The sequence below is a fragment of the Megascapheus bottae genome, chromosome 1, assembly GCF_031878675.1.
Source record: "Megascapheus bottae isolate mThoBot1 chromosome 1, mThoBot2.hap1, whole genome shotgun sequence".
NCBI classification, from domain to species: domain Eukaryota; kingdom Metazoa; phylum Chordata; class Mammalia; order Rodentia; family Geomyidae; genus Megascapheus; species Megascapheus bottae.
In genome coordinates, this window is record NC_143509.1 from 64,482,644 (window position 1) to 64,494,841 (window position 12,198).

Below are 12,198 nucleotides of genomic sequence, written 5' to 3' on the forward strand. Positions count from 1 at the left end.
CCTCAATCCAGATTATCAATAGTCCACTGAATTAATGCATCAACATTTTGGCTACCTATTCACCAGTTGGTTAATATTTGAGTTATTCTACCTTTTATTATAAATAAACCTGTTATAGACATTCATGTAGAAATTTCTGAATAAAAATGTATAAATTTCTGGGTGAAAATGTTTAAGGTCTTCTGGGCATTCACTGACTTTTCTGATTTCCAAGTCGTTTGACAACAGTAAAAAAAAAAAAATGTCCATGCAAGGCAGACGCAGTGACTCACACCTGTAATCGATTCTAGCTATTCAGGAGGCTGAGATCTGAGGATCAAGGTTTAAAGCCAGCCCAGCCCAGACCCAAAAGGACCTGAGATTCTTATCTCCAGTTAACCTCTAGAAAATAGGAAGTGGAGCTTGGCTCAAAGGATGGGGAGGTAGCCTAGAGCTGAAGAGCTCAGGGATAGTGCCCAGGCTGAGTTAAAGCTCCATGACCCACCAAAATAAAAGTCCATGCATAGCCTCTTTGAATATTGTCACATACGCATTCTCTATGATCATCTTCTAAAACTCCTCTTAGATTTGTGGTAGACTTTCTGTTCCACTGTGTCTTAAACTGTTCTCTTCCAAACATTCTACTTTTTCTCTCTGTGATACAGTGAGTCATCTCCTAACATCTATCTTTCATTTTACCATTCTTTCTTTAGCTACCATTTTCCATGTCCACTACACATTTTAATTATTATTACTTCAGTTACTATATATGTCATTTCTAGAACTTATATTTGGTTGTGTTTCTAATTGTCCTGTTAGAATACTTTTCAGTCTTTACTAGAATCTGACTTTTATATCATTACTTGGTAGTTATTTTTTTGTTGTTTTTTGTTGTTTTTTGCCAGTCCTGGGCTTGAGTTCAGGGCCTGAGCACTGTCCTTGGGCTTTCTCAAGGCTAGAGCTCTACTACTTGAGCCACAGCACCACTTCTGGCTTTTTTCTATGTATGTGGTACCGAGGAATTGAACCCGGGTCTTCATGCATGCTAGGCAAGCACTCTATCACTAGGCCAAACTCCTGGCCCTTTACTTGGTAGTTTTATCTGAAGTTTTAGAGCATGTTTTTTTGTTTTGGGGTTTTTTTTGTGGTTTGTATGTTTGATTATTTACTTATTTATAGACAGCATGATGCTATGTAGCCAAGGATTCTAGCCTGGGACTTATCATTCTCATGCCTCAGCCTCCTGAGTTCTGGGATTTAAGGCATGTACTACTATGTCTAACTCCAGAGGGTCTAATATGCTGCTTATAGAATATTCTGCTCATATATAGAGTATTAAATTCATTCTGGCAAAATTCATTAGAAAATTCAGGTGCTCATGCCTGTAATCTTAGCTACTTTGGAGGATGAGATCTGAAGACTGCAGTTCAAAACAAGCCAAGGCAGGAAAGTCTATGAGACTCTCATTTCCACGAAACTAAAAAAAAAAAAAAAAAAGCCAGAAGTGGTGCCAAGGCTCAATGTTTGAGCTAAAAGAACTCAGGGACAGAACCCAGGTCCTGAAGTGAAGTTCCAGGACCACTAACAGCAAAGAAAAGAAGGAGGCAGAGGAGGAGGAGGAGGAGGTGGAGGAGGAAGAGGAGGAGGAGGACGAGGAGGAGGAGGAGGAGGAGGAGGAGGAGGAGGAGGAGGAGGAGAAGGAGGAGGAAGAGGAAAGGAGGAGGGAGGGAGGGAGGGAGGAGGAGAAGGGAAGGAAAGGAGGAAGGAGGGGAGAGAGGGAGGGAAGAAGGAAGGAAAGGGACTATAAGTTTGTATTACTCTCAAGGGGAACACTCCCACCTCCACTAAGCGGACAAATTTAAATCTGCAGATGTCTTCAATCCTCTGATACATGAGGATTTTTTTCCCTTAAGGTCTTCAACTCTAGTCATCAGCTTGTTCTTTTTTTTTTTTTTCCTCAGCTCTTACATCTCTCCCTTCCTACTGTGAGCACTATGGAACACGATTGTAACACTGTGTCCAGCATTTCTAGAGACTCTTTAAAGGCTATCAAGTCAAACAAGCCCCTCTTCATATTGTCAGAGGTATTTGTTCCTATTCCTTCATGAATAAATCTAAAAATGTTATACCGAAAATGTTTCAGGTAGAATAAAATATGTCTTCGTAATCCATTATAAAACTGGAAAATGGAGTCCATTCTTTTCATCCATTATCAGAGTAAAAAGCTGACATGGTCTTTATAAACTTGAATAAATCCAAGATGAGCTCTGGTAAGAAAAACGTTCTAAGAAACCTTTCTCTAAAGTTGCCACGGTGTGGTACAAACACACTAATTAATCCCCTTGGGCTTCTTCTAATAAAGAAAAAGTTACAGTTGAACATTAAGTAACTGTACAATGCCCCTATAAGTCAGACTGAGGGTAAGTTTAACCCTCACAAATAAAAGCAATTTACTTGTGAGTAATGTGTCACTGCGATCAATAAGTACAGAATCCAACTTCTGTCTACACAAATATTTAAAAAAAACTTGGTTATGATCTATACACAAGTTAAAGTGTCAATATTTTCTATTAAAGCCTACACATACTCATTATTAGTATGCCAACAATGTTTCAACATCTACACTTTATTTTCTTAAGATATTTTAGAGCAAAAATAAATGCCTAATTTGAATGATAACCTGTTAACATTTTCTCCTTCCATTTTGTTTTCTACTTCCCTCCCTCAATTAAAGATCTAAGATTACACCTTCTTTATTCTGACTATAGTTGCCAAGATGTTCAAGACACAATTATACAAAGAAAAACAAATAGACTCTTCAGCAAATATAAGGTTAGCCACACAATTTAGAAAACTATAATTTTTATCACTTTCCAAACACGAGTTATGGGCTAAATCAGCTACTCAGGAAATAAGTACACAAATGACAAGTACTTTTAGAGAGAAACTTAGTGAAATATCAAAGCTCAAAGATACGTATTATAACGTCCTTCATATAAAGCTCTATCACTTCTATTAGAAAACAGTTAAGTATGTCATCTTCTAAACATACACAACAGAAAATCTCTGAGGCCTTTTTATAACCCCCAAGAGCATGAGCTCTCCATCACTAACACAAGGAACATTAAACAAATGCACCTGCTACAGAGCTGTCTGTCTGTCCCCTGGGACCTTCCTTCATCCACCAGGAATAGATCATTATTTTAGTTGAGAAGAAAAAAATAATGACTTTTTGTTTTGATTTATTTTCATTTTCTTATTTTTAGACTAGTTAAAGGACAAAGGCATACATATTTATTTGCCATTAACTTTTTCTTAATTTAATTTATTGGTTTCATATAATTTATATCATTTCATGCAGGTTTAAACATTAATACTAAAACACATTTTCCCATAATTTAGGATTACCTATTTTAATTTCTAAAAACCCCCAATAAAATAGAGTACATTCCCATGCTTAGATAAGGTTGAAATAGAAAACCTGTTTATCTCACTACCAATAACTAGGAAGACTTAATCATACCCTTTTAAAGTCTTGCTGTTGGAAAGTCACTCATTAACATCAAGAGATTGTGACTGACTTAAGACACACCAGTGTTTCAGGCTATGCCCCTATCTCTAATTTTACAGGTGACGTAACTGAGGTCAGACAGGGTTGTTGGCTCACTACAACTATAATGTAAAATCACCAGGGCGGAGCAGACACTATTTCACATGTTGGTTTTGTTTTCAATCTCTAATTCAGTCAGAGAGATAGACAGTCAAATACATATTTATATATAATCAATACATATGTATATATGTGTATACACACATGTAGAGAGAGAGAGAGAGGGAGAGAGAGAGAGAGAGAGGGAGGGAGGGAGGGAGGGAGGGAGGGAGGGAAGGAGGGAGAGAGAGAGAGAGGGAGGGAGGGAAGGAGGGAGAGAGAGGGAGGGAGGGAGGGAGAGAGAGAGAGAGAGAGAGAGAGAGAGAGAGAGAGAGAGAGAGAGAGAGAGAGAGAGAGAGAGAGCTGCCCTCTAAATTCACTACTAGAAAGCATCTGATCATCTGGATCCTGCGTTTACTTTATCCAGCAGTACTGAGTCATCCAGGTCTCTGAAGCTTAGCTCTTTTGCTAAGTACTCAGATTTTAAAGTTTTAATCCTTTTAATAGAAAGCTTATTAGAGTTGTGTCACAGCTTGGGTAACCACAGCAGTTCTCCTCCCTGCCTGCAAGGGGACCAGCCCACCCTCCAGGAGCCTGCCCCTCCCAGGAGCCTACCCCCCACCCCAGGAGACCTGATGCAGTCTGGAGGCCCCTGTTCCATAGAATTCTTGAGATTAGTTTGCTATGATTATTAAATAGCTGGTATTTAAGTGTATGCATACCCATGTGCGCACATGCGCAGCTTAAGTACCTAAACTGAGCCAATGAAGACCCTGACATCCTAAAACCAGTGCTACGCAAACTTTATTGCACCTGCCAACCATTGGGGGGTCTTGTGAGAAAGCAAGTGTCCAGCCCTGCAGGCCTGCCTGTCTGATCAGGGAGTGGGAGACGACAAATCCACTGGGCCCATGAGCTACACTTTGACTAGCACATAGCTATGCATGCCTTTTTGCCTTTGTCTGTTTCTAAATTCTCTTATTCCTTTGATTTTCCTCTTTCCCTTTTGTGATCTTGGAGCTGATAAAGCTTCCCTCATGTGTAACATCATCTAAGAAATGCTATACAATCATAATGAAGAAGAATCAAATCACTGCAGTAAGTCACAAAAACCTTTTCTAAATGTGACCAAAAGTAGTACAGTCAGGGCCAGGAGTTTGGCCTAGTGGTAGAGTGCTTGCCTAGCATGTCCGAAGACTCGGGTTCGATTCCTTGGTACCACATGCATAGAAAAAAAAAAAAAGCTGGAAGTGGTGTTGAGGCTCAAGTGGTAGAGCTCTAACCTTGAGAAAGTCCAAGGACAGTGCTCAGGCTCTGAGCTAAAGCCCAGAACTGGAAAAAAAAAAAGTAGTATAGTCAATTTAGATGTGATTGGTGCTAAGGGAGTGCTGTTATTTGGGGGGCATATTTCTTAGCAATTAAATATTTTGCTTCAGTTATGTATCAAAAAATGTAAGTTTTTAATAAGTCAGAACAAGTTAGCCATATTAAGATTCAACAACATTCTCATTGAGTTGCTAATTATGAAGAAAATGATGGTACTTATAATAATATTTATAAGCTTTCTATATTAGTCCCCTATAAATTATGTGAAAATCTACTATCAAGGATAGATAATTCTCAAGAGATCAACTTGCTAATGAACTAATATTGTGATGATATATGCCTTGTGATCTTACATAAATAGGATGAAGTATAATAGATATCTCTTCAAATGGCTTGTAATTCTCTTAGGAATTGATAGGTTTACAATGTTCTTTAATCATGCGGTACAGAAATACCCTCTTTGTACTCTAAGATCACAACGCACCTAACTGACAAGCAGCAGTTCCATTGCAGTGTGTGGGAACCTGAAGCATAGCTGGGTTCTACTTCAAAGAGAACCTGAAACTCCTAACTTTAAAACCCTTTAAAACCCAAATCATTGTTATACACCACAGGTCAAACATCATTCAATTTCCTTGTAAGTACAAGAACAATTCCTTAAAAGGAAAGTATGCAAGTTTGCTAGTTTCTCAGTAATATTTAGAAGTACAGTTTATGTAACATTAGTTTATGGCAAGGATAGTTAAACAACAATAAAAGTGGAATCCGATTCTGTGGTGTAGAGTTCTCAAAAGGAAAGTGAAGCAGACAATTCCACTCCAGCAAACCGGACAAGAGTGCCTTCTAGTGGTCAAAGGAAGGCATAATTGGAAATGTCTGGGTAGCCAGACTAAAACCAAAATATTTAAAATCAAGAAGCTATGCAGAAAGTATTATTAAACAGTGCACAAATTGTTTTAGAATTAAAGCATATTTATATTCAAGATTAAAATGAAGATACAAAAAATATATTACCCAAAAGCTCCAGTCACCACTCCAGTTATGTGAACTCGGTCCCTGTTTTTTAGCTGACACTACATTAGTCTCATCCACAATTGGACTAAGATTTTCCTCTATCTCCTCTTGTAACTCAGTGACCAGGCTTGAATTTTCTTCATGTATTACCTGGAAACAAGTATCAAACAACTTAAATTACTTATTGAGACATGTCTATTTAAAACTTACTACTTTAAAAAAATATGTAAATTTTTAGAAGATGGAAATTAATGCTTTTGCTTCTATAGCTCATTATTTATATATGTATCAGATAATTTCCAACCTCTATAATTTATTAGGGACAATAGGTACGAAGATGACTAAAACTAAGGTCTTAGCCTACAGTTCACAGTCTGCTAGGACAAGAATTAAACACTTAAAGTACAATGTGATAGAAGTATCAGTTGACTCAATCTTTTTAGACAATATTTGACTATGTCCAGTAGAGCTTAACATAGGCATATACTACAACCTAGCATAAAATACGCATGAAGTCAAGGGTGTTTGGAATACTAATAAAGTAGAAACCTCATGCTCATAGAGAAATTAATAAATAAAATAAACATAAAAACAATGGGGTTTAGAATTAGTGTCTTAAACAGAGACTGGCCTCCATTTAAAGACTCTTCAGAACAATGACTGTGCATCTTCACACATGATAAAGAACCATTGAGTGGCTACTCATGGAAGAGTTCAGAAGGGGTGGGGATTTAGCTCAGTGGAAGAGCACTTGCCTGACAAATGCAAGGCCCTGAATTCGATCTGAAGAAAGGAGGAGGAGGAGGAGGAGGAGGAGGAGGAGGAGGAGGAGAAGGAGGATGGAGGAGGAGAATATGTAAGCATGAAAAGGGTAGAGAGGGTTGTCTTCACACAAAGTTTATCCAGTCACTAAAAACTGAGGGGAAAAGAATACAGGAGAAGACAAAACTGAAATAAAGGCCCACAATTGTACCTGGTAAGAAATGCAATATTTAGGACTGGAGTTGTGGCTCAGGTGGTAGAGTGCCAGTCATCAGCAAAACAAAAGCTGAGCAAGGACACAAGCTATGAGTCAAACCCCAGTACCACCCCCTCCAAAAAAAAGTTAAAAGAAATATTTAAGTGTTTAAATATTATGCTTATCAAATGGTTATATGTAGTATTTATCAAAATAAGTTAAGCAACCAAAAAAATCAAAGGTTAACTTATGTGCCTATATGACATGGATTCTGAGTTCACTTTGGTATTCGCTGAGGTGAATCCACTGGAGATCTTTATGGCTTTAATCAGTACTGGGGCGGCTGGCACTACAGTGAGACCTGGAGATCCTGTTAAGATTAAACTCCTATAATCTTAGAGGGGTTACTCAACTAAAGTTGCTAGGCATACTTCCCCTTAACCATTAGGACTATTATTGCTTTCCTAAATTCTTCATGGTCCTAAAATAGCTATAGTGGCTATAGTGAAAATCAAGTCTCTGGAGTTTATAAATTTGCTTTTTTAAAAGGGAGGCTAGGGACCGGGAGTTTGGCCTAGTGGCAGAGTGCTTGCCTAGCATTCATGAGGACCAGGGTTCGATTCCTCCGAACCACATACATAGAAAAAAGCCAGAAGTGGTGCTGAGGCTCAAGTGGTAGAGCTCTAGCCTTGAGAAAGCCCAAGGATGGTTCAGGCTATGAGCTCAAGCCCAGGACTGGCCTCAAAAAAAAAAAAAAAAAGGAGGCTAACTAAAAGTGCCAGTGATTGTATACAGAGATTCCCTTCTTGAATACTCGTTTGTTAAACATGTCTTTGAAATATGATGTAAAATTCAATGCTAATATATGTTTTTTAAAAGGGGAGGCTAACTAAACACTCAAGAGAGTGTGATCTTGAGAATCACAGTTCAAAGCCAATGCTGTGCAGGAAAGCCTATAAGATCTCCAATTATCTGCCAATAATTGGAAGTGGGAGAGGTGGCTCATGAGATAGCTCCTTAGCCTTGAGCAAAAGGCTAAGGAACAGTCCCTAGGCCCTAAATTCAAGCCCCAGCACTGGCATTAAAAAAAAAAAAGGCAACAAAGATACAAAAGTGAAAATCCTTACAAGCTTTTTATCAGCCCACTGTGGCCAGTTAAACTTGGAAAGAAAGAAGGATGGTACCTTACAGCTGATACTACAGCCGATACTATAGTCCTATCAACACTGTATCCAACACTATGGAAATCATTGCCTATCCAATCAGCAAGCATTACATATTTTGCTACAGTAGATGTTTTGTGTTCGGTGCCTGTTTCCATAGCCTCTCAAGGGCATGATTGTCCCACTCTGACTACCCATAACCCTCCTAACCCATTTGGTCTCTTTACAAGAAGATCTAACTGAGCTCATAGGGCCTTCTGGCATGACAGCCACCCATTCTTGTCCTCATCACCTAAATTGATGCCATGGCGCTGGAAGAAAGCCATTCCTCTTACGACCCTTCGCCTACAAGAGCGGCAACTAAATGAACATGGTGGGATTAGTATGCCTAATGGACAGGCTTGGTCATTCGTATGACATGGATATGGAATGATGCTACAGAATGGTTGTTCCTTATCCTTTACTCAGGATGTTCCTTAGAAAAGACAGTACAACTGGCTAAACTTCAAGAGGTCTCTCTCTGGCCAACAACTGGGTCCATGTACACATTTTTTTACACTCTTGTGTCCCTGCTGCAGAGTTATCCTTTAGGGTAAAAAACTCTCAGACATTTCTGTTTCCCAGATACCCAATATAAATCATGATCATACATGCATCTAAATATACTAAAGCCATCATACAAAAGACCTTTCCAAGATGCTCCTTATCCCCTGCAGATGTCCAGACATTTCCTATAATGATCGATGCACTCTGTTTTTCTCAAAATGCAACTTTGGGCTCTTTCAACCTTCTTCTCCAACCTTCTTTACTAGTTTTAAGCCACAGGTCTCATATAGAGCCACGGTGGGCTTGCACAAGTTCAAATCCAAGTCAATGCAAAATGTTATATCCCAGCCATCTGTTAAATATCAGGAATGAATTAGATAATAAAGAAACCAATTCAATGTTTTTTGGAAGTGGGGACAGTTCAAGGGCTTGAACTTATTTTCTTGTTTGGCTCTACCATTGAGCTATACTTTCAGTTCCTCTTGCTTTTAGTTTATTTTCAGAGGGTCTCAAGCTTGCCTGGGGCAGCTTCCAACCATGATCCTCCTACTTCTGCTTCCTGAGCAGGTGGAGTTACAGGTATAGACCAGCATGCCCATACCCAGTCCAGTTGTTAAAGGTATACTCAGCATCAACCCCATCTGCAGACCCTCGAGGATCTTTTTCTTTCTTTTTCTTCCCTCTCTCCCTTCCTTCCTTCCTCTTTCTTCTTTCGTTCTTTCTTGCTTGCTTGCTTTCTTTGTCTTCTTATCAGCTGTAATACTCCTTTTTCTGCCTCCTAAGTGAAAACATCACTCCTTCTTCCTCTGTGAAAGTGGGTAAGAAAACTGGGTGTTCAAATGTCCAGAAACAAGGGCATACTAAACTAACTAGCACAACGATGTTCACTGCAGCATTATTTACCATGGCTAACATATGGAACCAACTATATGCCTCTCAATAGATGAATGGATCGAGAAGATGTAGTACTTATACACAATGGAGTTCTATGCTGCCGCCAGAAAGAATGACATCGCCCCATTCTTAAAGAAATGGAAAAACTTGGGGAAAAAATCCTATTAGGTGAAGTAAGCCAGACCCAAAAGAACATAGGCTCCATGGTTTCCCTCATTTGTAATAATTAGTACACAGGATTCTCCTTGCAGAAGATCACAGTACCTCAAAAGCTATGTACATATGGTCATACAGAATGAGACTAAATGAAAAGAACTCTAGGATATGGAAACAAGAGCTTTATCTTTGTGATTGTTGTTCTTAATGTACTATGTTATTTTTCTCTTTTTTCCCCCTTATGGTTAATCTCATGAAGTTACTATATCTGGCTTTATTACCTGGTATATTGCACATATGTTTAGTTGTTTATTTGAAATAGGGAAGGAAAGGGGGGAAACAAGATGATTAGGGGGTGGGGGGAGGTAAAGGGGGACAAAAACATGAAAAGGAATATCAATGTGCGAGAAGTAATGCACCTACTAACTGTAACCCCTCTATACATTACCCTGACAATAAAAAAAGAATTTTAAAAAACTGGGTGTTCTTTCCTTTGGGTGAACTGAAGATTCACATCAAGCATGCCTGCTGTCCAGGCACAGAAACCTCACTGAAAACCCTGATCTCTAATAGCAGCAAAACTTTTCTCTTGGGAGGCCCTCCCTGCTTTCCACAGAGACCTCAATTATGTAAGCAATAGACAATTTCATACCTTCACGGTTTGTGTGAAACGTCATCAGATTCTACATCTGGGTCAAATTTGGGCTTGCTGGGTTGGCTACAGAAGTCTCCAGCAGACTCACTAGCTTATTAGCTGTGTGGACGTTGGCAAAGTCACTTCATTCTACATGCAGAGATAGTAATGCTCTCTCTGATCAGTGAGTGCATGGCTCCTGTCTGTGTTGCTCACAATAGTCTCAAGAACACCCCTGCTGGCAACTTATCCTGCACACACCACTGCCACCACCACCATCAGCACCACCACTCAGGTGAACGACTGAATCTGTGAATATCTACGTTGAGCAGCTCTCCACACAGTGCATTCATTCCACTGAAATACTCCTCAAAAGCTATAGCGCCAAGTGCAATTCTCCACAAGGACATGAACTATATACACACACAGTCAGGGCAAAGCCTCCGGAGACAATGTTAGGAAATGCAAGCATCCCTACCACCAAAGGCTTTCACCTCCAAGCTTAAGAAGCCACAGGTTTCCATTTTTGTCAAATAAGGCAATAAGCAAATGAGTAGATGAAACTGAAAAAACGAAACAAAACAAAAAACCATTTGGCAGTGGCTCTGCAGAGATGTTAAACGACCCGAGCCCTTTTCTTAAGCACAGCTGGCAGTGAAGGGGGCAGAATCACAGGGAGAGAGCCAGAGCCGATGAGACCCGGGGCGGAGACCCTGAAGCCCTCCACCAACACGTCCAGGGAAGAAGTTCCTGGCACAGGAAACAGTTTCCTTGGTAACAACTTTCCAAATTACCCCTCCCCTCCCAAAGAACCCCAAAGAAAGGGGGTAGGGAGGGAGAATCAGCATCGTCGTCGAGGGTGCAAACCACCGTGGACCGAGAGAAGGCAGAAGGCCCCCGGAGCCCGACCAGGGCGAGGCACGCTGCTTACCTGGCGGGCTGTCACAGCGCCCTCCATCGCGGGTTCCCTACTCCGCCGCGGAAGTGCGCAGGCGCGTGCCGGCCAGCGCCCCCGCCCCTCCGCATCCTCCAGGAGGAGCAACCCGGGCGCCCCCCCTCCTCTCCCCTCCCCCCTCATCTCTCCTCCCCCCTCCCCCGTCCAGGTCCAGCGCGCGCTTCCGTCCCAGGACCACCTGGGGTCTTGTCCGTGCTCCTTGCGCCCTCTGGCGGCCGCTGTGTTGGGAGGACCCGGCCTGCCTGACTTCCTGATGCAGGTTGCCTTGCCACTGGGCACTACCAGGGGTCCTGAGTGTCACTTCCCCGCCCACCTCCACTCGTGTGCTTCCCACGAAATGCATACCGAGGTCGCCCTGGCTAGCGACTCGGGGCTCCAGTCTTCAGAAAGGCTCACTAAAGCTGGAGGGTCAGTCCACGCTAAGGTATCTTACTTGGCCTGCAGCTTGACGCTGGCTCGTGGTTGAGGGCCTGGGTTCCTCCCCCATGGACTTTTCCACACGGCTGAGTGAGTCCTTATGGTATAGCAATGACTTTCCTTGGGATGGGCCACCCAGACCACCACGGAGAAAGCCACAATGCCTTCTATGACCTAACCTTGCATGATACACACTGTCACTTGCACTGCATTCTGTTTGGGGCCACACACTCCCCTCTGATTCACAGCAAATCAGAGGCATTCTGAGAGAAATTTAAGTGATAATGCTGATGCTGAAGAGAAAATTCCCATAGGGTGGCATCCTCAGGGGAAAAGCAGACTGAAGTTAGAGCAGACTGAAGAGAGATCTTAGGGAATTTTCAGGGAATTTAGAATATAGGAGATGTTATTAACATCTGCATCTATAGCATACCCAGGAAAGAGCTGAGAAGTTGGGGACAGAATAGCAGAAACTTGGGGTGCACAGAGACCCATAAACCAGCCTGG

The 12,198-nt window shown here is 41.2% G+C and overlaps 1 protein-coding gene across 3 annotated transcripts in view; it reads right to left on the bottom strand.

The window, feature by feature from the left end:
- Gramd1c (GRAM domain containing 1C) overlaps positions 1-11,825 on the bottom strand; it is a 69,893-nt gene extending 58,068 nt beyond the window's left edge. The window contains exons 1-2 of one of the 3 annotated variants that reach the window (XM_090346174.1): positions 11,708-11,825; positions 5,969-6,118 (exon numbers count right to left, since the gene is read on the bottom strand). In XM_090346174.1, coding sequence (XP_090202300.1) covers positions 5,969-6,118; positions 11,708-11,761 — 204 coding nt within the window. In that variant the 5' untranslated portion in view covers positions 11,762-11,825. Of the gene's footprint in view, positions 1-5,968; positions 6,119-11,250; positions 11,287-11,707 lie in introns of those variants that run through there. The other 2 variants (XM_090346184.1, XM_090346195.1) reach the window with 2 other exon arrangements.
- Between the last annotated feature and the right edge of the window lie 373 nt (positions 11,826-12,198).